The sequence below is a fragment of the Grus americana genome, chromosome 19, assembly GCF_028858705.1.
Source record: "Grus americana isolate bGruAme1 chromosome 19, bGruAme1.mat, whole genome shotgun sequence".
NCBI lineage: Eukaryota > Metazoa > Chordata > Aves > Gruiformes > Gruidae > Grus > Grus americana.
Window position 1 is genome coordinate 138,750 of NC_072870.1, and position 27,949 is coordinate 166,698.

The window sequence follows — 27,949 nt, forward strand, 5'->3', positions numbered from 1 at the left end:
TGCTGGAGTCACTATGTGAAACACCAGCCTATCCCCTGCCTTCCATTCTCCAGCAAGTACAAGGAATATTTACCACCCAAGCCTACCAAAAGAAAGATGTGTCATTTTGTCACCAGTTTATGGCTGGATATCTTTAATGTTCAAGATACATCATGGAGACCTGAGGAAGAACGAACCAGTAATACAAACTGCCCAAACCATCCATTGAAAGGCACATGGATTAGCTCAGTTTTGGTGCCTGGGCACTTCACCCCCCAATTTCAGACACAAGCACCAGACACAGAGCAGGAGAGTCAGCCCAGCCGGCTTACCGGAGCAGCTCTTCCCTGTCCCAGTGTTAGGGAGCAGAGCAATGCAGGCAGCACACCAGCTAGGCTCAGTTCCTCCTGCTCCACACTGCACTGAACCAGACTCTATCTCTGCCACAAAGCTGGCTCAGGGGTGGGTATGGAGCCTGCCTGCGGGAACAGCCCACAGCCCCAGGTCTCAGCACCACATAGATTTAAGAAAGATCAATCCAGAGGACACCTCATGTTTGGCAGGGCTGCCTTAACAACCTGCAAGCCATGACACCAGGAACTACAGAGATGCTCCCTAGTACCCACCGCTTCCCATTCCAGCATGAAAATGCATCAGTGTGTGACACAGAGCCACAACTCCAGAGACTTTCACTCTGTAACCAATACCCTTGAATGCCAGGATCCTGCTCTTCACATGCTGACATTTCAAGACTATAATCCCACACAGACGGATGGACTGACAACCAGAGAGGATCCTGGAAAGATCTGCCCCTGGGCTGAATTTGCTCCGAACACACAGCAGTCCGGAGTCTGCAGCTGGCAGCGGTACAATGCTTACCAGAAAAGGCAGAAAGATCTCCTGTACAGCATATACCCTGTACCAGTAGACTTTACACTCCCTGCCATGCTACTGCATCAGGCTCAGTTCAGCAGCACTGAACTCCGCAGCTGGAAAACACAGGGCATTTACTTTTAAGATATTTGTGTTGGGAGAAAACACAACCTAGGGTCACTGCAGTGAGAGGCAAGGGCTTGGCTCCTGCACAGACCACTGCCAGCCAGGCCCAGCAAATCCAGTGCAAAGTAATGCAGATGAAGTCTTTGGCACAGAGTTCAATACCGTGAAGCTTTGCTCACTCCATGTAGTACCAGCATAGCACAGGTGAAACCTTCACCCAAGGAAAGACAGAAGCTCTGAGAGACACAAGGAAACACAAGTTCTTAAAACACTTCAATACTTAAATAGGCAAATACTCTTATGTGCAAATGATGCTTAGATAGACACAAAACACAAGTAATGCCACTCAGTGCTCTGAAGCGTACCACTCCCAGCCACGAAGGCCTGTGCAGGATGGTGTTGTGCAAAGTTCCTGGCAAGCCCTAGACAGGACAGGCTGTTCCGAACACAGAAGTGTTTTGGGCAGCACCTCCAGGCAATGTTGCATGCTGACCAGGACGAACTGCCATGGGCCCAGGTTTCATTCTTCCAGGGTGCTGAAGCCAAGATTTCCATACTCACCACACGGCAAGGCAAGCCCTGAACAGGGACAGACAAGGGCAATGATGCAGTTTGGAGACCAACACTCGTAAAACTCCCCAAAGATGTAGTAACAACAGGTGTGACAGCACAGAGGTGGAAGGTGTCAGATTAACAGAAAGCCACAGGAAGCCATAACTCAGTACCGGTGAGAGCATCCCCCACGAACACACACAGCACACAAACACCACTGACAGCCATTTAATCTCTGCTGTGGCTTAAAACAGGCACATGGTTCCCACCAAGGTCAAACAGCAGTGCCAATGGAGGGGACACGTCACAGTCCACAAAGCAGAGTCCATGACTGCATTTACCTGTCAGGCACTGCGTCTGCAGCTCATATTGACAGAGGGGGAACAACGCAGCGTGTTGAGCCTCTACATCATGTCTGCAAGGTCACGCTGGCAGCAGGGGCACATCGCAGCCTGCAGAGCAGAGCCTGCACGCGGTATCCAGTGGTCACACGCTGTCTGCAGGTCACATCACAGATGTGTACTGTGTCTGCCAGTTGCACTCTGTGTCTGAAGGTCACGCCAACAGAGAGATCAGGTCACAGCGCACAGAGCAGAACCCACACACAGAACCTGCTGGTTGTGCACCATGTCTGAAGATCACACTGCCTGAAGAGCAGAGCCCGCGCATGGTGCCTGCTGGTCACGTACCATGTCCGAACGTCACACCAGCAGACGAAACGTCACAGCCTGAGGAGCAGACCCCGTGCACAGTGTCTGCCAACTGTGTGGGCATCCCCCAGCCAGCTGCCATGCCCACTGGTGACACTGTCCCGCCACAGCAGTGGAGCTGAGCGGGTGCCCCAGTGGTTGCCCAGCCCTGCTGTCACTTGAGGCCATAGAGGATAGCGAAGCCCAGGAAGAAGATGAGCCCGACCGAGAGGTCAGAGAGGAGCTTGAAGCGTCCCTGGGCCATGGCCTCCTCCCGGCGGAGGCGCAGCTGCTCCCGCCGTGCCCGCAGCACCCGCTCCCGCTCCAGCTGCTCCCCGTAGTGTGCCCGATAGAAGGCGTCGAAGTCGAAGGGCGGCGGGACGGACCCGCGGCGGGAGGCAGCAGGGGCGCGGGGCGGCGGCGGGGCGGGGGCGGCCGGGCGGCCCGAGGGCTGGGGGGCGCCGCGCAGGTCCTCAGAGCTGAGGAGGCCGCGGTCGTACTTGCGGCGCAGGGCGGCGCTGCCCAGCACCCGGTAGGCCTCGCTAACAGCGGCGAAGCGGGCGGCGGCGGCTGTACTGCCAGCGTTGCGGTCGGGGTGGTAGCGGAACGACTGCTCGTAGTACGCCGTCTTGATCTGCGCCGCCGTCGCCGTGGCTGGGACCCCCAGCACCTCGTACAGGTCGCGGCGCGGAGCTCCGACGCCGCCCGTCTGCCCACCGCGGGACGGCGCCAGCGGGAGGCCGGGCCGCGGGGCCCGCGGGGCGGCGGGCAAGAGGCGCCGCAAGCGGCCGAACGCTGCCGGCTCCATCGGACCGCGCCGCCTCAGCGCCCGCCCGCCGCCATCTTGGGCGCGACGGGGCCCTCCGCGCGCGGCGGCGCGTAGTGACGTCACGCGGCAGCATGGCGGGCAGTGGGCGCCGGCCCGAGCACCGCGGGCCGCCGGAGCTGGTGAGCAGTGGGGCGGACGGGCGGAGAGCAGAGCAGAGCGGGCCGGGCCGGGCCGGGCCGCCCCCCCCCCCCCGGGGTCCCGGGCCTCACCGCTTACCGCCACTCTCTTGTTGCAGTTCTACGATGAGGCCGAGGCGCGGAAGTACACGCAGAAGTACGGCGGAGCGATGGCTCCGGGGCTGCCGGGCCGCGCGGATGGGGAAGGGTCCTGTCGTGCGGATGTGGCGGGGGGGAGGCGTCTCTTCGTGGGACTGACAGCGGGGGAACCCGCCGGGGGTGGGGTCCTGCCGTGAGGCCTGGGGGATGGGGGAGTGTGAGCCCGCCGTGTAGCGGTGCAGGAGGGGTGTGAAACCCACCGTGGGGCGGGAGCAGGGGGTCGCGCCGTGGGGTTGCCGCCTGCAGCCGATGCCCTAGCCGTGCCTTGTAGCTCCCGAGTGGTGGAGATCCAGTCGCAGATGTCGGAGCGGGCTGTGGAGCTGCTGGGACTGCCTGAGGGCCGGCCGTGCCTCCTCCTGGACGTGGGGTGAGTGTGGGCCCTGCCCTGTGCCATGGCACACGGGGCGCCTGGGTCTTCCGCCAGCTAGCCGGGGCAAGGAGCATCCAGGGCTTGTGTCACCAGTGCCTCTCTGTTGTGGGCTAAAGAAGAGGGATGGGCAGCTGTAGTGATGCAACTGGCTAGGGTCACCCTCAGACCAGGCCCATGATGCCTGTGCTTTCCCTGCTTCCTCCTTCCAGCTGTGGCTCCGGGCTGAGTGGGGATTACATCTCGGACGAGGGTCACTACTGGATTGGCATGGACATCAGCCCTGCCATGCTGGGTGAGCAGGCCCTCCTCCCCTGCCACCCTTGGCTGACCTCAGAGGTGGTCCCAGAAGGTGTGACCTAGTTTCCTGAGCCGTGCTCTTTTCTGTGCAGATGTGGCTGTGGAGAGGGAGGTGGAAGGAGACCTTCTCCTTGCAGATGTGGGTCATGGCATTCCCTTCAGGCCTGGCATGTTTGATGGCTGTATCAGGTGAGTTTGTGTACATAAGTGAGCTCTCTTGATGCTCCACGTAACTGCATCGTTTGTATGGTACACATGGTCCACGTATGGTGCATAACAGAGGACTGTCCTTATCAGTTGCTTTCTTTGCTCCGTGAAACTTGACTCCACCTTTCTGAACAAGCTGCTGAGATTCTGGATGGTAGAAGCAGCTTCTGACAGCTGTTTCCCAAGCGATGCTTGTCTTTTTTTGTGCTGGTGAGCGAGGAAGTTTATTGAAGTAAATAAAATGAAATTGGGGATATTGTCAGGAGGGTCGAGACATGCTCCAAGGAGGAAAACAGAAAGTACGTACCATTGTTCAGCTGCAACGTCAGTCCCTAGATCAAAGGCTTGATGGTTGGTTTTGGGATGAAGGGCTAGGTGAAGGGGACAGAAACACTTTTCTGCTTAGAGAATACCTCAGAAAGGTGCTGGCAAGGAGCAGGGTCTGTCCGTTGCTGATCTGAACACTCGATGTTTGGGATTGCTCATTGGCAAAACCTACATGGCCATGCAAGGGCCACAGCTAAGCACCTGGCCTAAAAGGGATGCTTGTTGATTCTTTTGTGCTCGAGTAACTGCTGTGCCTTGTTGGGTTTTGGCATAGCAAGTCTCCAGAGGGGTTCGTGTAACTGCGAAACAGAAGGCAAAGCTATACAGAGAAAATGAAATCATTTCCCTGAAGCACATGCTTAGCCCTGGAAGTAAGCTCAAAGGGATGTGACAGGCTCTGCGAAAGAATCGATGCCTTAGTGTCCTGGGGGTCTTGTTTTTTCTTTCTCAGTATTTCCGCAGTGCAGTGGCTTTGTAATGCTGATAAGAAATCACACAGTCCTTCAAAACGCCTTTATCGATTCTTCTCAACTCTTTATACTGCCTTGGTAAGTGTCATGCTCTCCCAGTCAGGCCTCTACCTACTTTTACATCCTTGCTGGTGCTTCTATAGGTATGTTAGTGGGAAAAGGAGGACGAGGGAAAATGTGGGTCCCCTCTGGAATGAAACAGGTGACCTGGTTACCCAGGATATGGAGAAGGCTGAGGTACTCAATGACTTCTTTGTCTCAGTCTTCACTGGCAAATGCTTGAGCCACACTGCCCAGGTCACAGAAGGCAGGGACTGGGAGAATGCAGAACCGCCCACTGTAGGATAAGATCAGGTTTGAGAATATCTAAGGAACCTGAAGGTGCACAAGTCCATGGGATGAGATACATCCGCGGGTCTTGAGGGAACTGGCTGATGAAGTGGCTAGGCCAGTTTCCATCATATTTGAGAAGTCCTGGCAGTCCGGTGAAGTTCCTGCCGACTGGAAGAGGGGGAACATAACCCCCATTTTTAAGAAGGGAAAAAAGGAAGACCCAGGGAACTACAGGCCAGTCAGTCTCACCTCTGTGCCTGGCAAGATTATGGAGCAGACCCTCCTGGAGACTACGCTCAGGCACATGGAAAATAAGGAGATGATTGGTGACAGCCAACACAGCTTCACTAAGGCCAAATCGTGCCTGACAAACTTGGTGGCCTTCTATGATGGGGTTACAGCATCGGTGGATAAGGGAAGGGCAGCTGACATCATCTACCTGGACTTGTGCAAGGCATTTGACACTGTCCCGCATGACATCCTTGTCTCTAAATTGGAGAGACATGGATTTGATGGATGGACCACTCAGCAGATAAGGAATTGGCTGGATGGTCGCACTCAAAGAGTTGTGGTCAACGGCTCAATGTCCAAGTGGAGAACGGTGACGAGTGGCATCCCTCAGGGGTTGGTACTGGGACTGGCGCTGTTTAACATCTTTGTCAGCGACATGGACAGTGGGATTGAGTGCACCCTCAGCAAGTTTGCCGACAACACCAAGCTGTGTGGCGGGTCGACACGCTGGAGGGAAGGGATGCCATCCAGAGGGACCTTGACAGGCTGGAGAGGTGGGCCCGTGCAAACTGCATGAAGTTCAACAAGGCCAAGTGCAAGGTCCTGCACGTGGGTCGGCGCAATCCCAAGCATGACTATAGGCTGGGCGAGGAATGGATTGAAAGCAGCCCCGAGGAGAAGGACTTGGGGGTGTTAATTGATGAGAAGCTCAACGTGAGCCGGCAATGTGCACTGGCAGCCTAGAAAGCCAACCATGTCCTGGGCTGCATCAAAAGAGGCGTGACCAGCAGGGAGGTGATCCTGCCCCTCTACTCCGCTCTGGTGAGACCCCACCTGCAGTACTGCGTCCAGCTCTGGGGGCCCCAGTACAGGAGAGACATTGAGCTGTTGGGGCGAGTCCAGAGGAGGCCACGAAGCTGATCGGAGGGCTGGAGCACCTCTCCTATGAGGACAGGCTGAGAGAGTTGGGATTGTTCAGCCTGGAGAAAAGGCGGCTCCGGTGAGATCTAATTGCGGCTTACCAGTACCTGAAGGGGCCTACAGGACAGATGGTGAGGGACTGTTCATCAGGAAGTGTAGTGACAGGACAAGGGGTAAAGGGTTTAAGCTGAAGGAGGGTCGATTTAGATTAGATGTTAGAAAGAAATTCTTTACTGTTAGAGTGATGAGGCACTGGAACAGGTTGCCCAGAGAGGTTGTGGAGGCCCCATCCCTGGAAGTGTTTAAGACCAGGTTGGATGAGGCTTTGGGCAATGTGGTCTAGTGGAGGGTGTCCCTGCCCGCAGCAGGGGGGTTGGAACTAGATGATCTTTAAGGTCCCTTCCAGCCCAAACCATTCTCTGATTCTGTGATTTTAGCAAGATATTTTAAGTAAATGCTGCTCTGAAACAGAGGGCTGGCAGGAGCACCCATTTGCTACCTCCTTGGCTGCCTGCATGGTGTCTCATGCTTCTCTGATCTCTGCTGTTACCTCTGTGCCTTGCTGTGCTGTGGAGGAGCTGGCTCTGCAGTCTGAGCAGCTGTCCCGGGACACTTCTCCAGGAGGCTTTGGGGAGGTGGGCGCTAGTGTCTGGGCCAGGAACTGGGTGACTAGAGGGGTTGCCTGCACTGAAACAGGTTTGTGACTGACTTTATTTCCTGTAGGCCCGAGGATCCCGAGCTGTCCTGCAGCTATACCCTGAGAACTCAGAGCAGGTACAGGACATCAGTCAGTGGGGAAGAGGTACAGGCAGAGCCATGGGCAGAAAAGCTGGGTGGAGTTTGGTGCTCTGAATGCATTGTGTTCCTGCACATTGGGTCTGTGTCTCTGCCCTTCCCGCCATCTGTAAAATTCTTCAGGAGCAAAAAAAAATAATCTGTAAGGAGAATGCCCTATGCAATTTATGTTGCTTCACAGAGTGTCTTGTCTGAGGCTTAAAATCAAAGAAATTGGCAGGACACGATCTGCTGTGCTGGATTTTCCCCTGACTGGGTTTGAAGACTGGCCTGTAGTCATCAGCACTGTACTGTAACTCCCCAGGGCTGGAAAATACAGCCCAGTATCCCTCTCCTAGAGAATCTACTGTGCCGATTAACCCAGGCTAGACTGAGAAGCAGGGAGAACCACATAAAGGCAGCAGACTGGTGTCTGAATTGTACTGCAGAACTGGGAACTTGGCAGGAATGACCCATTTTTGGCAGGCACCATTAGATATGGTTGAGCCCAGAGGTCTCTTGGGCATTGCTGGTGGATGACTGCTAAATAACTTGCATGTGCTTCTCTTTCCAGCTGGAGCTCATCACAGCCCAAGCCATGAGAGCTGGCTTTACTGGGGGAATGGTGGTAGACTATCCCAACAGCGCTAAAGCCAAGAAGTGAGTCCTGTGTCTCTGTGTATGTGTGTGGGGTGAGGCCTGGGTTCAGCAACGATTTTTTTTTTTTTTTCCCAAGCTGTTCTTTCTCCCATCATACAGTCCTGGACAGAGCTTAGATCAGACTCTGTTATAAACAATCTGAGTCTTGCTTGGGGACTGGAAATCGCATGCTGACTCCCCGTTTCATGCTGCTTATTTTTGTTCTTTCAGGTTCTTCCTTTGTCTCTTTGTTGGGGCATCTGGCATGTTACCGAAGGTGAGGAGCTCCACGAGGCAGCAGAGTTGCCTTCCTGGCTGCTGTGTGATGTGGAAGAGCTGTGGGAAAGTCACAGACTGGGAGCCAGGCAGCTCTGCACATGCAGATGTGACTTCATTTATACATTTGCTGTCAGTTTCACTGGCCTCTGCTCTTGACATCTATTTTCTTTGCCACAATTTCTGGAAGACCAGTTTGTTCCTGCTCCAGTCCTTCCCCTTGGAGAGCCCTGGGTTCCCCTTGATTTAGATGGCATGACTTAGCTTGGTCTGCTCCAGAGGAGAACAAAACTTCCCAATTTTGCTTTTCAGGGCCTTGGTACTGAGTGTGCTGATGGAGAAGAGATACACCAGGCAAAGTTCACCAATGAGAGGTATCGTGTAGAGGGTGAAGCTGCAAGTCCTCCCCAAGCAAGGAGTGGGGGCGGTATAAGGGCTGGGTTTTGCGGACCACAGCGCTGCCATGTGAGAAGTGACTGAAGGGAGGGGACTGGGGGCACTGGGAGGACCCTTGGCAGCCCAAATGGGCACTGCTTTATCTTACTGAAGGGCCCCAGACACAAGGAAGGGAATGGGTTAGTTTGGAGGGCTTTGCTGTGGTGTCACGGGGCTGTTGTTGATATTCACCCTGGAGCTGCAGCTGAGCATTCAGTTTGAGGTGTGTTTTCTGTCCAGCACTCTCCAGCTCAGCTCTGTAGCATAGGCCAGTGGTGATGAGGGACAATGTTTACAGTGCTGGTGATGCTAAGTGTGGCTTTTTTTGTTGGGGAGGCAGTCTGCTGTGCCTGAAGCCTTGCATTCCCTTTCTTCTGCTGTCAAATTATCTGCTTAACTCTACTTAGCTGTGGCCTGGGGGGTTTCTCCTGCTGGCCAGGTCTCCTCCCATGGCAGTGGTGCAGGGAGGAGCCTCTCTTGCAGCCAGTGGGAGAGACAGAGAACAAAAAACAGAGGAAAAGTCGTCATGGCTGCCAGGAGCTTGTGGCTGCCATGTTTTCCTGCCTCTTACACTGCTGTTCTCTGCTCACTTAGTCCAGGGGGTACCTGCTCTTGGAGGGCAATAGCAGAACTGGCAACTTGTTGGAAAGCCAGAGGCTTTGTCTGCTTTGTTCAGAGTAGAGCAGACAAGGGGAAGGTGGTTGTGCTTGAGCCTGTATTCCCCCAAGATCCCAGAGCCCAGCATGCTGCTGGTGTATCAGACATGGCATGGGAGTGCTGGCCTGCTGCAGCCCGTGGAAGGTAGGTATCCCTGGCTCAGAGCCGGGACTGGAAGCAGCCTCCTCCCCCAGCGCATCTGGAGTTGGACTGTTGGGCCACCTGCCCTAGTGCTGGCTGAGCCTCTAATCCCAGGGGTGGTGGGAGGGGTACTTGCCAGTTTTGTGAGGCAGAGGGCATGCCCAGTTCTGGACGGCAATCCTCCAGGGCAAAAAAAATGTGCTGCCTACCTCAGTTCCTCTCCACCTGCTGTCTGCTTTCTCTGTAGGACGCGGTTCAGAAACACCAAGGGCAAGTCTGTGAAGAAAAGCCGGGACTGGATCCTTGAGAAGAAGGAGCGTAGACGACGACAGGGCAAGTAAGTTGAGCTGGGTCCCACCTCAGCTGAGGCTGACTGCTGGTGTGGCCTGCCGTCACCCATTCAAACTCTTGCCATGAACCTGCATCCCTTCCCCTCCCAGAATGACCTGTGGATTGTCCTTGGTTGCTCTCTTTTCTCCACAGGGAAGTGCGAGCAGACACGAAATACACAGGTCGAAAACGCCGCCCTCGCTTCTGAATTGCTCTGGACACTGCTGGCGTGGAAGATGGTGTGTTGGTCCCTCCAGTGAGCCTCCTGTGGATGGCACAGATGGGCATCCCAGGCCTGGGAGAGGTCATTGTGGCTCTTGCAGGTGTAAACTGCCTCGGGTGTTCCCCAACAGCCAACTGCAAAACTTATAGCCCTGTTTTACTGGTGGAGTGGCAGACAGTGCTCTGGCCACTTGGTGTCTGCAATGCCATTGCTTATCTTCCCGAGAGTGCAGCGAACCATCTGGAGCTCCAGGTGAGCCAGAATATTAAATCCAGCCTCCTCACTAAACAGTCAATGAGTTGGAAGTGATGCTGGTCTCCTGTGTCCTGCCTTCAGTGCAGGGAGTCCTGAGGTGGGAACATAGCACCTAGTTCCCTGCCAGCTTCCCCCTATCCACAGGCAGGGAGTCAGGCAGTGTGTGTCCCACTAGGAAAAATTGCCTCCTGGCAGAAGTGTTATTCCTGTGGCAATTCTTCCTGTGGGTGCTTTGCATCACGCCCACCCTGTGTGCTTGAGTGCTCCCAGGGTGCTGGGGTTTTCCGTACCCCAAGCCCTTGCTCCCCATCACCTCCTCCCTTCCCCTGAAACAGGGAGCTGCCAGACAGCTTTACAGTTACAAATGTTTATTCTACATAAAAATTCCACAAAATGGGAAGCTGTTTTGCACCCAAAGCTTTGGGGGAAGAAAGGCAGGCTAGCAGGGAGGGAAAAGGTGAAGGACAAAAGAGGCAACATACAGTGTCATCCAGCCCAGTGAGACAGAGCAAGCCAGGGTCAAGATCCACATAGAAAACAAGGACACTTAGCTCACAGTACAGCAACAGTACAACTCCACAGGGGGCTTGGAAAGCCTTCAAGTACATTAATTACAAAAAAAACCCAAAACAATCCCCAGTTCAAGTGCAAGCTGTGCGTGCCCCACACTGCTCATGAAATACTGCATCAACACACTCCCAGTGCTGGGAGGGCAGGTGGCACTTGGAATGGAGATGGTGTAACCCAAAGGACAAGCGGTCTGAGGTTGGGGGTTGAAAAGAAAAGTGAAATATCTCCCCAAAGCACAACCACGCTGTTGGTGATTTGGTCTGTACATGCAACGATGGGTAGGTAAAAAGGAACTGAACGGGGCTTCCCATAGTGCAGGGGTAATTATTGCACCAAAACACCCTCCCCTCACAGCGAGGACAGTGTGAGCCTGCCTGTGGGACAGTGATGGCAGCCTGCTTCTCTGCCTCCCTCGGGTTGGACGCTGGGGGCACCGCTGCCTGCAGGATCCCAGCAAAGTGCCAGTGGCAGAATTGCTGACTGTGACCCCGTGTGGCTCCTGCTGCTGGGGAGCTGCTGGCAGTGGTGGTACCAACAAGGAAGGAGCAAGTGCCAGAGAGGTCCCCCCCCCCACCCCGTGCTGTTCTTGGCCTCGTGCCTTGACGGGTGGGCCACAGCCCTGATGTCACGTGAGCTTGTGCCACAAAAGCCGCTGCTTGGAAGAAGAAAGTTGCCTTGTGCTAGCAGTGGGCATCACTGCTGGGTGAGAGCCTGAGAGGATCTTTTTGCCTGCCTGCCCAGGAGTTGCCCTGCCAGCAGTGTTATTGCTTCCCAGAGGAGAGGGCTCAGCGCTCTTGCTGGCTAAGCAGAACGCAGACTGTGGTGGCAGGGAGCTGCACAGGGGCAGGAGTAACAGGCACTCGTGCATCACCTCCAGCTCCCTTTTCTGTAGCCAGACACATTCCCACAGAGCAAGGACCCTGTCCATGCCTGCCTCCTGCCCTGGATGGGGGCTCCAAAGCCAGCCTGCCCACACTTGCATGGGTCCCAGTGCCCCAAGCCCTTTTGCACGCACAGGCTGCAGTGCTGTAGCTTGCATCAGTTGTTGGAGGATTGTAAAAGAAGGGGACTCTGGTCTTGGATGTTCCCATGGCCACACCTGCTGGGGGCTTGGGCTGGGCAGGACACGGGACCGGGCTGGACACACTTCCCAACGGTGGCTGAATCCAACCAGGGGCTGTATTGTGGGACCTCAGGTAACGGTGACAGGGAAAGAGCTGTGCCTGGGTTGCTGCTGGGCTGCACCTGGGGAAGGCAGTGCTGTGTCCTGGCTACAGCCTGCTGCCTTTCACCCCGCACCCATGGGCACCAGACACACAGCCAAGTGCCTGTGCTACAGCACCCAGCCAGGGTGGAGGTGCGTGGGGTTGGAGAAGCCCTGCCCTCGCCCTGGTCAGAGCTGCTGCCTGCAGCTGGAGTACTCGCTGCTGTCAAGTGCCCTTTTCCTGCTACCAGCATCTGGGCTTGTGTCCAGCCCCTACCCCAGTGTGTGGCCATGAGCTTGGCTCTGGGTGCCTACCCTGCTCTGGGCTCCTCTGCGGTGCTTTGGCATGTGTGTGGGCCAGCTGGAGCCCTGAAGTCTCCCGAGGAACATGAGGGCAGAGCCCTGCCCCCAGCCCATGGGAAACAGACAGTGGCAACACAGGGCCCCTCTAAGGGGCCAGCAGGTTCAGGCCACCCCACAGCAGTTGCATCCATGTAGGGCGCATGACGGAGGGCACAGGGCACCCAGGTGCTCCCACAGCACCCCACCAAGTGCAGATGCCTCACCGGATGGCCCAGGGGATGAGCAGACAGAAGGGCACTGTGCTAGGAAGAGGTGGCAGGGGCAGGCAGATGCCAAGAGGTGGCAGAGAGATGGAAGGGCCGGTCAGGCACTGCCCTGCTCAGGAGCTGGTAGGATAGAGGAGGAAGGCTGCTGCTCCTGGCTTGCAGGGGGAGTGGATGCAACAAGGGCTGCTCCTAGGATCAGGTCAGGAGAAAGCCTAACTGCCTCCAACCCCCAGCCATGGGTGCCTATGTGGAGAAGTGAGGCTGGAAGCAACCCTGCTCCCAGGCAAGCACTGCCAAGGGTCTGCATGCATCAGAGCTAGCCCCAAACCACAACAGCCAGAGCCCAGCCCTGGAGGCAGCAGGAACCAGAGCCACCATGTGCTGGGGCTGAGAACAGAACGATGAGGCTTTGGTGCAGGGTGAGTGGCCAGTGAAACATGCTGGCCTTAAAGTACCTGTGCCCTCCTGCCCTGCTGAGCCAGCACCAGGGTGCGGCACAGGTTCCCATGTGGCCTGTCTCCATCCCTAAACAACCGGTGGTGGCCCCAAGCAGCAACTCCTCATCCCATCAGGCACCCACTGCCAGCAGCAGTGTGTCTAGCCCCTCGCACCCACACCAGGAGGACAAGGGCTTGCCTGGGGAAGGGGGAGCCCTGCCATCGGCAGAGCAGCAGGGATGGAGGCCTGCAGCCGGGCATGGCCACAGGACAGGCAGGGATGGGGGGAGGCAGTGCCTGGCAGAGCACACCCCTGGGGAAGGGCCCCGTGAGAAAAGCAGCCCAAGGAAAGGTGTTTGCAAGCACAGATGTGGCTGACAGACAGGAGAGTTCTGGCTGGAGGTGATGGGGAAGCTGGGGGAGGTTGGCTGGGCTCTGTGCTCCTGAAGACCCCTGGTCTCTCCTCATCTTGGGCTGTTGCCAACACAGACTGCCCAGCACAGGAGGAGCAGCAGCAGCACCCAAGGGCACCTCTGTCCCCACCTGGTCCCAGCCAGCCACCCAGCCTGGAGCAGTGATGAGAGCTTGGGTTTCCCCCCCAGGGTCCCCCTTGCACCCATCACTGTCCCCTGCACCCTGCCTGTGCCCCGGGGCCGGCACTCCCTCCACACAGACGCACCGCACCGCACACACAGCATCACAAACAACCATGCATTAGAAACTGAAATGCTGCTGGGAGGCTCTGGGGCTGCGTGGTTTGCTCCGGCGCGGCTACGGCCCCATGGCACACGCGGCTCCATCCATCGCACACAAACAGTCCCGTGGAGTCAGTCTAGCCGAAAATGCCGCCGAAGGTGGAGGCAATGACGATACCCAGGATCACGCAGCAGATTATGATCATGATCTTCTTCTGCTCGGGTGTCCCAGCACCAACAGGGAGAGAGGGGAGAAGGGACTGTGAGTGTTGGTGGCAGGCTGGTCCTGAGAGCTGGAGACTGTGATCTGCCCTGTTCCTGTTTGCCCCTGGTAGGCTCTGAGCAGCACCGCAGGAGCCGATCCAGCAGCCCTGGGGCAGGGATGGGCACCCCAGCTCCCCCTTCAGCCCCGGGCTGGCAGAGCTGAGCTGGTGGCCTCTGGATCCCTCAGCTGTCGAGCTGCTACGGACCAGGTGTGGGGACCAGGACAGACAGCTGACTCTGCGCTTAGGGTTGGAGCTGGACCATGTGTTTTCTCTACTTTTTTTTTGGCAAGGGCCGTGGCTCTCACAGCAGGCCTAGCCCACAGGGTCCCTTTTCCTCCCTCTGCAAGCAGCAACCCTGCCCCATGGCTCATCATCAGCGCTCATGCAGCCTGTGCGAGGGAGCTTGCTCTGAGCTGGTGCCTCCAGCGGGACCCACACTGCACCCAGTGGTGTGGGCTAAAGCAGTGCCCAGGCACCTGTGAGGCTGCTCCATGCTGCCTGCTCCTCTGTGCAGGCAGGGGTGCCAGGCAGGGGCCTGTCCCCGGGATGGAGGTGTCAGCAGAGTAGACAGGGGAAGACAGGCCCCAGCCAGTGCCATGACTCACCCGTCTGGCTTTGCTTTGGTACTTCACTGCTTTTTTGGTGTCAGACACAGCCCGCTCCACGTAGTCCACTGAGTGCTCCACGTTGTACTCGATGCGGTCGATCATCTCGCCCTGCAGAGCAGGGACAGAGCCCACACGCCCGCGCAGACATGAGCTCCTTCCTGCTCTACTGCTCCCCAGCACCATGCAGATGTCACCCTGCCCAGCAGCCCTGCACAGGAGAGAGAGGAACCGTCAGCTGCCTGCAGGCAGTGGGTGCTCGGGATGCCCTGGGGTGGGGGGTCTGGACCACAGGCTCTGTCCCAGAGCACTGAGACCTCTCTGCACATCCCAGCAAGCAAGGGTGAGGGTCAAGGGGGTTCCCCAGCCTGGTCCTGGCCTGGTGTCTACCCTGTCTGATATTTCAGGTGGCATCAAAGCCACAACAGGACCTACGCTGACACTGCACTGCACACTGCTGAAACCAGAGGCATGGAAGGGGAGCAAGGACAGCACCAGCAGCACCATGTGAGATGCTCATGAAGCCATGCACATGCAGGGACAATCGCTCTGATCCGCACAAGCACCTTGCTGAGAGCAGAGGGCCCCGGAGCAGGGCTGGCAAGGCCAGACCGTCAGGTCCTGCAGGAACTCCTGCTCTGCTCTGCAGGGGTAGGCTGGAGATGTGGAGTCCTGTGGATGTGGGGACATAGACTGGGGGTGAGCTCCCCCAGCCTGCCCACCTCCTTTGGCCCCCTCCTGACCGCACAGGGAAGCAGTCAGGTCCTGCAGCAGCTGGAGACAGAGTCTAACAGTTCATGTGACCGACAGGGTTGGCAGGGGTGCACAGAGAGGCTGGGGGAGGCCCTCGAAGCCCAGTGCACTCCTGCATGGCATGGAGGGAATTGGGGCTACAGAGCCAGGGGGTCACAGCCAGCAGCTCTGCAATGCTCATTTCTCAGCCTACCGCTGAACACCACAGGGAGGACGAGCCTTGCAAGCCCAGGGGTGCTCTGGTGTTACCCCCCACCCCAAGCACTGACTCCCCACCAGGCTCCCTGCTGCCCCTGTCCCACAGCTGTGACACACCAGCCTGGCTGCCTTGCCTAAAGGTGCTGCTTCTCCTTCCCACCTGTGCCATGCTTGGGGGAGAGCTGGCAGCTGCCAGCACTGCTGCCAGCCCAGCACCCCTCTGCTCCTGGTGTGAGCAGCTCGAAGCCTCCCGCCCCACAGAGCAACATGGGGTGCTGGCATGGTCTCACCCTTAGAGTGGGGCAAGGCTCTGCAAATCCCCCGTCTGTCCCCCAAGGCAGACAGGATGCCACCTTTGCCCATGGCCACACGAGAGCCGCAGACATGCAGGGTGTAGCCATGCAGAGCAGAGCATGCAGCACCAGCAGGGGCTTGGGGAGGCTTTACCTGCCACTGATGTCTCCTCAGGCCGTGGCAGCATGGCAGGCAAGAAGGGGGGTGAGCAGAGACACTGGAGCACGTGCCCGGCTGAAGGGCCAGGCTCCACAGGCTGGCAGCACAGCCCGGGGTGGCCTGGTGGGACCACCAATGCTGGCGGCACCCTGAGCTTGCCTGGTAGGCCTTGGTGCTCCCATGGAGATGAAGATATCTCCACCTGTGTGGCAGCCACTCGCTGCCCTCCTCCAGAGCCCATCACTGAACCTCCCACCCCAGGCACGCAGCAGCCCCCAGCTCTGGGGTGCAGGGTGAGTGGCTCTGGCCCCGGGAAGCCCAGCTCAGCCCCAGTGGGAGTTTTTCCCCTCGGCACCCACCCAGGTAGGAGACTGCCGGCAGCCCCATCCCCCTCCAACCTCCCCAGGAGAGCCAGCCACCAGGCCGCGGCATCTTCATACCTGGCTCTCCACCAGCATGGCCATGTCCATGAACATGTCGTGCAGCTCTCGGATGCTGTTCTCCAGTTTGATGATTTCACTGTGCCGTGTCTCAATCTCATTCAGTGCCTGCTTGGTGATGTTTGAATCCATAATGATCTACAAGAAGACAGGGCCACTGAGCACCGTGCTCAGCCCCTCAGATGCCAGGAATAGCGGCACCAAGAGAGAGAAGAGCAGGAGCACCTCCAGCCACCCCAGCCAGGCAGTTTGCAGCAACCCCCCGCCCTCCGGCTAGGACGCAGCCCCTGCTCAGGCAGCATCCTCAGGCCAGACACGAGCACCTCCTGCGTGGCCTATGCTCATCACTCCTGTACTGGGGCCACTGTGGCAGCACGTTCACCAGCCAACCCCCTCAGGACGAGGGGGCTGGCTCGGCTTTTGCCTGTGCTGGGCTTGGACCAGGGCAGATATGCAGGGCTTACCCCAGAGGAGAAGATGGCTGGGTTGCCGCTCTCCAGCATGTCCTCCAGCTCCTCACTGGTGGTGGTCCTGCCAGCTGCAAGCGACACAACACGGGTCAGGTGTTGAGCCCCCTGTCCCAGCCACAGGTCCTGCAGCCCTACCGCAGGGCTCTGCTGGCTCCATGGCATCTCCAGAGGGTGGAGTGGAGCAAAGCTTCCAGCCCCAAGAGTGCCCTGGGCAGTTTGAAGGGCTGCCATCCCACAGCCTGGCTCTGTGTCAGCCCTGCGACCCCTCCTTTTAAGGGGGTCAAACTGCCAGCTTGGCCCAGCTCACCCAGGAAAGCCCGTCTGTCCATCCTGGTCAAGCTGCCCGTTCCTGCAGGGCAGGGAGTGGTGCCAAAGGACCAGCAGCCACCAGTGCCCAGTCAGTGGGCTGCGAAGGAGGAGGGATGCCAGAAGGACACTGGGCTCAGCAGGGCTAACTGGCCTGCAGGCACTGCTTGCAGGCACTGGACTACCTGAGTTTTAGCCCTGCAGTTGTGTAACAGAAACCAGGCTCCCTCCTTCACCCTGCAACACAACCCTACTCCTTGGCCCCAGGGTGGTACCTTCAGCCCCACAGCTCCTTTGGGAACAATTCACCCATTGTGCATGGTTGCCTTTCCCTCCCCATGGACATACTCCACACTGCTGGAAGAGAGGGGTATTAATCAGTCTGTGGGTTACACCGATCCTTTACCATTAATTGCAGCGTGTTCTTCAGGCTAACGGCCAGGTGGGACCTGTGAAATTACAGTGCTAAACAGAGACAACGGCGTTGGGCAGGCTTTCACTGGGGCTGCCCAGTGGAGTGGGAAGGTTGTCTGCAGAGAGGCCAGGAGACACCGTACCAGTGTGATCAGGAGCAAATGGGGGCAGATGGGCAGGAGCAGCTAACGAAGCAACTTCACCAAGCCCGATGAACCCGAAACCAGCAGAAGGGCAGGCAGGGCAGGGCAGGGCTGGGGTCTGGTACGGCACTCTCCTGAGACATGCAGCCTGCAGGTTCCATCAGTAGTATCAAAAGGGACAATAACATTCTCTAGCATGAGTCCAGGGCACCTCTGAATGGGGGAATGGAGGAGACCCAAGAGAGTGCAGGGACAGCCCACAGGACAACGCTACAGGCTTCCAGCAGTGCCACACCAGGGGCTCAGACTGGGGAGGTGCCCGAAACCTTTAACCCGGTCCAGACCTTGATCACAACTGTGTCAATGCCCCAGGGAGCACTGGGCGGGGGGGGGGGGGGGGGGGGGGCTCTGCCTGCCCAGCCATGCCTGGCCACCACCCCACAGGCATGGTGCATGCTGCCAACCTGCCTGGGGATTTCCTCCAACAAGGACACCTCCACAATTCATTACACATCTCTTTCTTTCCAAGGTCCTGCACCTGGGTCGGGGCAATCCCAGTACCTGTGCAGACTGGGTGATGCAGGGAGGGAGGGAGGGAGAGCACCCTGCGGAGAAGGACTGGGGGATACAGGTGGGTGACAAATGGGACATCAGCCGGCAAGGTGCACTTGCAGCCCAGAAAGCCAAGCGTCTCCTGGGCTGCATCACCAGCAGCGTGGCCAGCAGGTCGAGGGAGGGGATGCTCCCCCTCTGCTCCGCTCTCCTGAGACCCCCCTGGAGCACTGCGCCCAGCTCTGGGGTCCCCAGCACAAGGCAACGGTCTTAAACCGAACGAGGGTGGGGTCAGGTTGGACATCAGGAAGAAATGTTGTACCATGAGGGTGGTGAGGCCCTGGCACAGGTTGCCCAGAGAAGCTGTGGCTGCCCCTGGCTCCCTGGCAGTGTTCAAGGCCAGGCTGGATGGGGCTTTGGGCAACCTGGGCGGGGGGGGTTGGACTGGATGATCTTTGGAGGTCCCGTCCAGCCCAAACCATTCTGTGAGTCCATGATTCTGTTGCCCCAAGATGCAGAAATGAGAAGACCAGCCAGAGCTCCTGTGCTCTGCTCCTTGCTGGGGCCCCATGTGTGAGCGCTCTGAGTGTCCATGACAGGGAAGCGCATTTTTGACTTTGCCTCAGGAAAACATTACCATATCACCAGATATTGGTGATGATGGCGGCCAGGAACATGTGGGAGCCTGCAGGCTCTGGGCAGCATTACCAGTGCCATGTGGACATTGTTTGCTGTGTCCTGGCACCAGGAGGCTGCAGGAAGGGAGAGGGAATAAACCCAGCCACACACCCAACAAGCAGAAGACTCCAGTACAAAGACTTTGTTATCTGCTAGATGCTCATCAGCTTTGATTTCCCACCAGACCAACAGGGATTACATCCATGGCTGGGCCAAGAATGTGCAGCTTTGTCATCAAAAGCAGGTAACAAAGCTTTCTGGATGCTTTCTGGGCCATGTGACAAACAAAGCACCAAGACAGGCAATGGTGGCAGGGTGCAGAAACATGCCGGGTCCCTTGCAAACACCATCTGGGACTTAGAGCTCTGGGAGGCTGGAGGGCACGCTCCAAGATGTGTAGCAGGCAGCTGGGAACGTTCCTCTGATCTGCCTCTTGCCTGCACCTTCTCACCTGGCAGTGAGAGTGTTGCACGGCTTCTTGCTGCCTGCACCAGATTTGTTTCTTCTCCTGGAAGCACAAGCAAGGAAGCAAGGGGTGGGCTGAAGGGAAGGCAGCTGAGGGGAGCAGTTCTCCTGAAGGCCTCCAAGGAGCAGGACCAGCTAGAGGGCAGTGACAGCGCCTGAGCACAGGGGCCAGAGCCTACATACAAAGCTGTGAAGGGGCCTGGCAACCAAGAGATGACGCCTGAAGCCTGTGTCATCCCATCTGCATTGGGCAGGGCTGGATCCAGCGCAGCAGCTTCCCCAGCACTTGCAATGGGTCGTCCACAGCAACCGGGACAGATGGGAGATGGCAGGAGAGAGCAGGAGCTGCAGACAAGCTCGTGGGCCTTCTAAAAGCAACATAGAACTGCAACCGACAGGTGGCACAAGAGAAGGAGACGTTTGCTGGGGTGTCTGAAAAGCAGTTACAGTTGGAAGAGAAATAGAAAATAAAAAAAGAACCAGAGAAAAAAGTGGCCAGGAGGGAAAAATGGAAATTCCTTAAAACAAAATTTTTCTTTTATTGGTTTTCTTGAAATGAAATACTTTCTCTGTAAGGTAACTGCCCACAGCCAGGAAGAAATTCCTCTAGTATTTATGTGACTAATCTCTCATAATCTAAAAAGCTAATGGGATTTTTATTTTAGTAACAGATAGGAATGGCTCAGTGATGCTGTGAGCATGGCCCAGCTGTCTCTTGCAGCTGGGATCCAGGGCACAGACCCTGCAGGAGCTGGCATTGTTCCTAGCACACCCAGGGCTGTCTGGCATGAATGTGGGACAGGCAGCCCGGGGCGCACAGGAAGACAGCACAATGGGATGAGCTCGGTCCTGCTGTGCCTGGGCACCAAGCTTTCAAGGTAATGGGACGGCTCCTGGGCCACCAGTCCAGGTCACGACAAGCTGTGGTGCTGTGTGGGAACTGGAGCATCCAGACCTCCCTGAGACCACACGCTCAACAGGGAGAGCAAAGGAATGCAGCGAACGGTGGCCCAGATGGTGCAGGGAGAGCACCAGGGCAGTGCCGCCAAGTCTGGGCTCTCCCAGCCCCAGTTTCTACCACTGTAAGTCTTGGGGGACAAGCCGGTTGCCTTTGACAGACATGAGGAGCCTCAAATGGAGCCTGCTCCCCTCCAGTGGCACTGGGGGCTGAAGGAAGGGACTCAGCTGAGTGGCTCAGCAAGGAGCCCAGCCCACAGCTTCTCCTCTGCAAATGGAGTACATCTTCAAAACCAGCCATGTACTGCAATGAGACCAAATAATGAACAGAGCAGACCTTAAGAACATCTTTAAAAAGTACAATAAAGCTTATAAAAAGGAAGAAAAGGGACTGTCCTGGTTTCAGCTGAGATAGAGTGAATTTCCCTCATAGTAGCTAGTATGGAGCTGTGTTTTGGATTTGTGCTGAAAACAGTGTTGATAATATAGAGATGGTTTTGTTATGCAGAGATGTTGTTGTTGCTGCTGAGCAGCACTTACACAGAGCCAAGGCCTTTTCTGCTTCTCACACCACCCCGCCAGCGAGGAGGCTGGGGGTGCCCAAGGAGTTGGGAGGGGACACAGCTGGGACAGCTGACCCCAGTGACCAAAGGGACATTCCATACCATATGGCGTCATGCTCAGCATGTAAGGGGCTGGGGGAACAGGAAGGACAGGGGGGCAGCAACATTGGGAGTGATGGCGTTTGTCTTCCCAAGTCACCGTTATGCGTGATGGAGCCCCACTTTCTGGGGGGTGGCTGAACACCTGCCTGCCATGGGAAGTGGGGAATGAATTCCTTGGTTTGCTGTGCTTGCACGTGTGACTTTTGCTTTACCTATTAAACTGTCTTTATCTCTACCCACAAGTTTTCTCACTTTCTCTCTTCCAATTCTCTTCCCCCATCCCACCACGGGGGAGTGGCTGTGTGGGGCTTAGTTGCCGGCCGGGGCTAAACCATGACAAGGACTTGCCCAGCACAGCAGAGAGATGATCCACATATGGGACATTAGCACCAAGAACCAGGGAGGGAGAGGAGCCACAACTTGTTCCTCCATGTTTGTTCTGCAGCCGTGAAGAGAAGCAGCCGGAGCCAGATGGCAGGGCCCCTGACCCCACAGCAGAAGCCATCCCTTTGCAGAGCTGGAGTGGGGTTGCTTTGGAAGGGGGGGGGGGGGGGGGAGGGAGGGCTGAGCCAAGAGCCAGTGTGGCCCTAGCACATGCAGGGCCCTCACCAAGCCAGCACCCATCCCACAGCACAGATGCTGAGAATGGTCCAGCAGCAGGGCCAGACAACACAAGCTGTGAAATCAGATCTCAGGTAGCTCCAAAGAATCCCATCAGGATCAACAGGAGATGGGGCTGGAGACAGGACTAGAGACAGAGCTACAACGTAGGGCCAGGGTCCTTCCAGGAGACATGGCCAGAAAAGGACTGGGGACACTGGCACAGGTTGCCCAGAGAAGCTGTGGGTGCCCCATCCCTGGAAATGTTCAAGGTCAGGCTGGACAGGGCTTTGAGCAACCTGGTCTGGGGGAAGATGTCCCTGCCCATGGCAAGGGGTTTTGAAGGTCCCTTCCAATCCAAAACACTCTGTGAGTCCATGATCCTATGACATGACTACAACAAAGATCCAAAGTTGCAACAGACAGGGCCAGAGGCAAGCTATCTTGAACACAGACCTGAGCCCACCCCGGGAACAGGACCAGTCAGGGCTGAAGACAGGCACCTCTGTAACATGGCTCAGAGATGGGCTGGGTGGCCCAGGCCTCATTTTACACAGCTCCTGGACCCATGGGCAGAGGGAGAAGTCCTGTGTGAGGCTGGTCTGGACAGCTAAGGCCTGTTAGTGCCCCCAAAACCCTGAGAAGCTGCTGCTTTGCAGCAAGAGAAGAACCTGTCTGCACCCGGCGTGAGCTCATAGCTGCAGGTGCGGGCTGAGCTCTGCCATGTATGCACTCACGGGTCTAAGGAGCTGTGTAATGCCAACATCCCCTTGGGCTGATCACCCTCCCCACCTCCAGAAAGGGTCCACAGCCCATTTCCAGCCACTGGAACATATTTTAGGGTGTTACGTATTGTAGGGTGACAGATGTTCACTTCCACCCAGGGCAACCCGTGACACCTCCTTGCCAGCCTTTCCTGCCTGTTGGCTCCTTGCTCTCGGCTGAAACTGCCCTGGTTCCAGGAAGGGACAACAAGGGCTCAAACACCACAAATGTACAAACCCTCCTGTTGACTACACTCAACTCTGAACAGCCACTGGCACAGTGACAAGCAGGAGCATGCCAGGCACAGGGCATCAAAGGCTACTTGCTCCATCGGATTCAAGCCCTAGAGACAGCCCCGAGGGCAAGCAGTGGGATCAGCTCCAGGAGATGCCACATCTCTCGCAGGCAGAGGTGGGATGGGATGCAGTACACATGTTCTCATCCCAGCTCTCACCACCTCCTCACTGCCCCAGGCCCCTGTTGCAGAGCATGGGGTTGGTAAAAGCTGCAGTGAGGCAAAGGATGAGAATAAAGACATCGCATGGATTAACAACTGGCCAGTCAGTGCAGGCTTGGCCAAAGGCCACAGCTTTAATGCTGAGCCAAAGCATGAGGCCCAGAGGCTCCATCTCACCCACACTGTCCAGCACAACACTCACCAAAGCCATACAGCCAACCTGCAAGACCCCAGAGGACTTCCCAGGGAGTCCACCGCCTTCTGGTTAAGCTTCCTGATTTGGAAAGGCTGTCATTAGCTCCTCAACAGCAATAAAATCAGATGAAAGTGTACTAGATACTGAGTTGATCTGCTGCCACATCACCACAGAGCTACTGCACAGCCACAAATGGGAATGAAAGGACTGAGTCAATGCAAGGTGTCCACAAAGGGGGAAGAGCCTGGGGGAAAACCCCTGCCCTGAAACTTGGCAAAACACTGGAAAAACATGAGAACTGGACCTCTGCCTCCCCAGAGAGCTCCAGAATACATCTGTCTCTTACTTGGCATCTCTAGAAATTAAAGTTTCCTGGGGAGAAGAAGCTCTGCCAATGAGCAAAGCAGCACAGAGCATTGCTGGGAGCTGCGCCACAGAGGGAGAAGCAAACAGCCCTGAGCTGGCAAGGAGAGAATGGCAAGAGACGATGCAGAGGTCATGGTGCAGCAAGGCCATCAGAAGCTCTGAGACAGTCAGAGACATGAAGCCACCGACAAGACTTTCCACCTCAAGGCCACTGCACAGTCCTTGGCCCTGTGATGCCCAGCTGGATGGAGTGACTGTCCCCATGGACCAGCTCCCAGGGGATGGGGCAGGAGCAGCTCCATCAGGGTGTGCAGGACCCTGGGGAAGCTCCCAGGGAAGCCTCCAGTGCCACAGCTCACACCCATCACCCAGCTGACGCTGAATACCAGTTTGCCCAATTCCATATGCCAGACGCTCTATAGATAGCGAAGACTTCAGGCACCTCGGGGCTGCAGAAGTCAAACATGCCACAGTTGAATTAACTGTAGTGGCTGAGCTGTGCTCCTTTGGCTCGCAGCATCCCTCCTCCCAGTGCAGGGCTGCACGAGCACCCGCAAATTCACAGCCAGGGCTCAGGTTGGAAACACCGAGTACAAGGCACCTTCCCAAGGCTGGGCTCCTCTGTCTGGATCTGGCTTTCAAGCACTCATTAGGCACAGCTCCACCCAACTCATGGAGAGATGGGTAACACTGCCCCATCCACCCATGTGTGTAGAGGTAGCCAGTAGGAGTGACATGACCCACTTGGCTGTCCCCCTGCTCAGACAGGTCTAGCTAGCACTGCCTGTGGTGGTGTTGGGATGAGCAGACTTCTGCTATAAAAGCCCGCCTGGCATGTCACAAAATGCCACCCACCTCCCCATCCCTCAGGCCCCCTTCTGCTCAGTGCAGCGGGGGGGGGTGCAGGGGCCAACTTCCAGCGCTGTGCAGGCATTTCCACCCAACAAGACATTTTTAGCTCAGATAAATCCCATGGTCATTCCTGAAATGAAAGTGTCATGGGAACCCTAAATAAGCCCATCTCAGCATTGGGGGCTCTGGGACCACCCAGGGCTGCCCCAAGGAGCCACCAGGGCTGGAGCAGCCCCCAGACTCTCCTGGCTCAAAGGCGGCTTGGGATGCATCCACACCTTGCATTTCTGCACATCAGTTAACCTGGTCTTGCACAGTGGGGCGGGGGCTGATTAATTCTCACAGTGCCTTCGGAAACAGCAAATGCTTTATTTTTGGCTCCTTGGTCTCACACATAACAAAACCGTTCATAAAAACAAGCAGCGTCTGTGCAGCACCTTCATGGCTTCAAAGCTGCACACTCACAACAGAAAGCTCCTCCAAGGCTCAAATCCAATTTATCTGGGAGCAAAACCTAATTAGATTTAAGATGTCGTTTCTCATAACGGACAAAATGGAGAGGAAAAAACTGAATGCTTGACACCTCCCACTGCAGGCAGCACGGAGGCTCGTGCCTGGGGAGCACAGCTCCCAGCAGAAGACAAAGGGACGCCGCTGGGGGGGGCACAGCCCAGCTGGAGGACAGCCACCGAGCATCTGTCCTGCTGTCACCAACCCCAGGATATGGTGCATCCTACGATGCCTCCCTGGCATCTGCAGTCTTGGTGTGTTTGGGAGCAGAGCGAGTGAGCAAGAAGGGGGTGAGGGCACCGACTGAGGCTGGGGCAGAAGCAGTGGCAGAGGAGAGGACACCCACTTCATCGCGTCAGACAGGCTCCCAGGCTCAGCATGTGCTGGACGGGCAGGGGTGACAGCAAGGGTCACTGCGGCACAACCTCTGGCACACACAGACACAGCGGTGCCTATACCAGGAGAAGGGGCAGATCCCGGGAGGACTGTAGGGAGCCCAGAGGGGTGACTATGGCCCAGGGAAGTGACTCTACATTACCATTTCTTCTGCAACTGTCCCACTTGCAGAGCAAGAAGCAGATGCTGTTAGGATGGAGAAGCTCACCGGGTGCTGGGGAGTCTCCCCAGAACAGCTGAGAAGTCCTTGCTCTCATCCTTTCAAAACCTGAGTCATTTACTGGCTTCGCTGTCAGAGCTCCCGGCACTTTCTATCTTTGGATTCATCAGCTGAAAACAAGAGCTGAGGATTTCATAGAGCTTTGTGCAGTCATCACATACCAGCTGAGCTCCGTTCAAAAGAGCCTGTTCAAGAGCCCCCAGAGCAGCAGGGACTGAAGGTGCTGGCTGGGATGCCCCAGGATGAGCAGAGATCTCTGCCCAGGAAGCAATCCTGATAAAACCTCAATAAGCTTGCTGCTTTTGACAAGTCTTTCTGTCAGAAGAGATTTTTCCACCGTGCTGGCAGAGGAACGCAGCTTTTGCAAAGGACTGCACACAGGATTGTGCACCTTCCCAGCACAGACCCCATCCTTCATCTGCATCTGTGCCACAGCTCCACCCCGAAGGGAGAGCAGGTCCCTCACCATCATTAACTAGGACACCTCCTCCGCACCCAGCCACTGCGCCATGGTGAGGCCTGAGCAGCATTTTCCTTGAGTCCTGTCAGGCACTGACAGCCCAGCAGGATGGACAGAGTGAAGACAAGTATAAATTAATATATCTGCATAATTTAAGCAGAGCAGTGGAGTCCTTCCAAAATCTGGGAGCAGAAAAACAAGAGGAAGGTTTCTTTCAGGTCTGCAGACAATCAAAGACCTGGCTAAGTCCTTTCAAATCTTCTCCTCTCTTAGAAGGGGGGCATGGGGATACATTAAATTCCTATTTACATTACAAGCCACCCCTGTGGCTGGGTATCACCTACAGAATGACATTAGCTGATGAATGAGTCAGTCAGCTGGAGCAGTGACACACTCATCATCCTGCTTTACATTAAACATCAAGCTCTTGTTGAACCTCATGTCAGTCAGCCTTTCCGTTCAGCCAGTGTGAAACATTTCCATTGTTGTTATACATGATAAAGACTAATCATCTTAACAGAGGAAAGGCTTGCACAGCCGAGTCTCCTTCTAGCCCTCCACAGAAACTGCCATACCCCACTGGCTCCCAGATTCCCAGGCATCTGCAGCTCATGAAGGACAATCCCACAGGTGACCTTCGAGCACAACATTCTGACTCCAAAATCTCCTACCTTATTATTCACACCAAGTTGTGAAATGGAAGAAAAACACCCATTTGTTTGTGAGGGAAAAAAAAAAAACCAACTGGACTAGGCTTCGGATTTTCATTTTGAGCCCAAAACCACGACGCCTCTCTGACAAATGAGATTATTTGCAAAAATATCTTTTAATTTCTGCATACCCTGACTTCTCCTTTGTTTGCTTATTCCCCTTATTACAGTAGTGCTACAATTGTTCTTTGCTGGGAGATGACCATGTTTCTCTAAAACTAACCAGGTATCACGGGTTGCCCGGAAGAACCACCAGAAGAGCAGGTTTTGTGGACAGGCAGGACCAGGCTCCCCCTAAGCCATGGGCTCTGGATGATGCAGGGGGATCTTAGTGCCATGGCGATGACAGCCTCAGAGGTGTCACCTGGGACCCACCTTCAGCCAGAAGATACCACTACAGGTGCGAAGAGCCATCATGGTCCTGGGTCTAGGGAGATGCCTGGGGCAGGCACTGAGCGTTGTGCTGCTCCTGCGGCGAGGGAAACCGCTGGGAGCAGCGAGTGCCCCCATCTCAAGAGCTCGCTTCTCTGGTTTTATACTTAGTTCAGTTCACCCCTGATGAAAATCACCCAAGGCAAGACAAGGCAACACATGGGAGTCAGGAATTCCTGCAGGCTTCTTTGAAGTCAAAATTAGCTGCAAATTTCTCTCCCTGTGCTCTCTGCACTCTCTATGCAGCATTTAAGAAAAACCAAGAGGAGTTTTTGTGCTTTGCCAGATCTTTGTGGTTTGACACTGAAATGCAAGGTACCACCACGTGTCTATCCCCCAGCAGGAGCCGTGTCCCGGTTGCTCCCACGGGTGTGCGCACAGCCCCCACGCACCCCCAGGTTTTCACGGGGGAGCTCTGCACAGCTGTGGGAGCAGCTCTGAGCCAGCAAGAGCCTGTGCAGGATGTGGCCTCCCAGCGCACACAGCCCGGCTGTGTTCCCCCTCCTGGTTTACTCACTGATCTCCAGCTGCCTCTGAATCCTGCCCTTGCAGCGCTCCCGGTAGTCAGTCTGAGTGGCGTTGTACTCGGACATCACCTCCACAAACTTGCGCGACAGCGTCGAGTGCTGCGGAGGGGAGAGGAAGAGAGAGTAGGGGTGAGGGTCGTGCAGGGAGAGACCTTCTACCCCTGAGCCAGAGGAAGGCTCAGCCCTGAGCACCCCCTGCACTTCTAACAGCCCAAAAAAGCATTTCTAGCCCCAAAAGTGCTCTGAGGAGTGTGACGGAGCACAAGGGGGGCAGGCAGCAGCAGGTGACATGGCCCCAGGGGGGTGGACCAGACACATCCCTCGCCCAAGCCCACCCCAAGCACCGCCTTCAGTCCCCGGAGGACACCCTGGGGTGGCAACAGACCCGTGGGTCACGGCTGGCAGCACT

General features: G+C 56.4%; 3 protein-coding genes across 7 annotated transcripts in view; 1 reads left to right on the forward strand and 2 right to left on the reverse strand.

The window, feature by feature from the left end:
* DNAJC30 (DnaJ heat shock protein family (Hsp40) member C30) overlaps positions 1 to 3,027 on the reverse strand; it is a 61,234-nt gene extending 58,207 nt beyond the window's left edge. The window contains exons 1-2 of one of the 3 annotated variants that reach the window (XM_054847730.1): positions 1,872 to 3,027; positions 117 to 1,214 (exon numbers count right to left, since the gene is read on the reverse strand). In XM_054847730.1, coding sequence (XP_054703705.1) covers positions 2,395 to 3,027 — 633 coding nt within the window. In that variant the 3' untranslated portion in view covers positions 117 to 1,214; positions 1,872 to 2,394. Of the gene's footprint in view, positions 1 to 116; positions 1,558 to 1,871 lie in introns of those variants that run through there. The other 2 variants (XM_054847728.1, XM_054847729.1) reach the window with 2 other exon arrangements.
* A 46-nt stretch (positions 3,028 to 3,073) lies between these two features.
* Positions 3,074 to 10,242, forward strand: BUD23 (BUD23 rRNA methyltransferase and ribosome maturation factor). 2 transcript variants are annotated; one of them, XM_054847724.1, is made up of 12 exons: positions 3,074 to 3,167; positions 3,284 to 3,321; positions 3,595 to 3,690; positions 3,903 to 3,985; positions 4,083 to 4,179; positions 4,976 to 5,072; positions 7,203 to 7,253; positions 7,828 to 7,913; positions 8,124 to 8,169; positions 8,481 to 8,542; positions 9,649 to 9,738; positions 9,885 to 10,242. In XM_054847724.1, exons 1-12 carry the CDS (start codon positions 3,120 to 3,122, stop codon positions 9,937 to 9,939), a joined length of 849 nt encoding a protein of 282 aa, XP_054703699.1. In that variant the 5' UTR covers positions 3,074 to 3,119; the 3' UTR covers positions 9,940 to 10,242. The 2 variants fall into 2 exon arrangements, with proteins under 2 accessions (XP_054703699.1, XP_054703698.1); XM_054847723.1 differs by lacking the exon at positions 7,203 to 7,253.
* Positions 10,243 to 10,560: 318 nt separating this feature from the next.
* STX1A (syntaxin 1A) overlaps positions 10,561 to 27,949 on the reverse strand; it is a 97,115-nt gene continuing 79,726 nt past the window's right edge. Inside the window, exons 6-10 of one of the 2 annotated variants that reach the window (XM_054847718.1) lie at positions 27,531 to 27,639; positions 16,864 to 16,937; positions 16,400 to 16,537; positions 14,556 to 14,666; positions 10,561 to 13,899 (exon numbers count right to left, since the gene is read on the reverse strand). In XM_054847718.1, coding sequence (XP_054703693.1) covers positions 13,822 to 13,899; positions 14,556 to 14,666; positions 16,400 to 16,537; positions 16,864 to 16,937; positions 27,531 to 27,639 — 510 coding nt within the window. In that variant the 3' untranslated portion in view covers positions 10,561 to 13,821. Of the gene's footprint in view, positions 13,900 to 14,555; positions 14,767 to 16,399; positions 16,538 to 16,863; positions 16,938 to 27,530; positions 27,640 to 27,949 lie in introns of those variants that run through there. The other variant, XM_054847719.1, reaches the window with a different exon arrangement.

Bases quoted from the DNA above. Each gene is read 5' to 3' on its own strand.
- BUD23 (XM_054847724.1), top strand. From the start codon at position 3,120: ATGGCGGGCAGTGGGCGCCGGCCCGAGCACCGCGGGCCGCCGGAGCTG. The intron at 5,073-7,202 runs GTAAGTGTCATG...TATTTCCTGTAG, and splicing joins CAACTCTTTATACTGCCTTG to GCCCGAGGATCCCGAGCTGT. The intron at 8,543-9,648 runs GTATCGTGTAGA...CTTTCTCTGTAG, and splicing joins GCAAAGTTCACCAATGAGAG to GACGCGGTTCAGAAACACCA.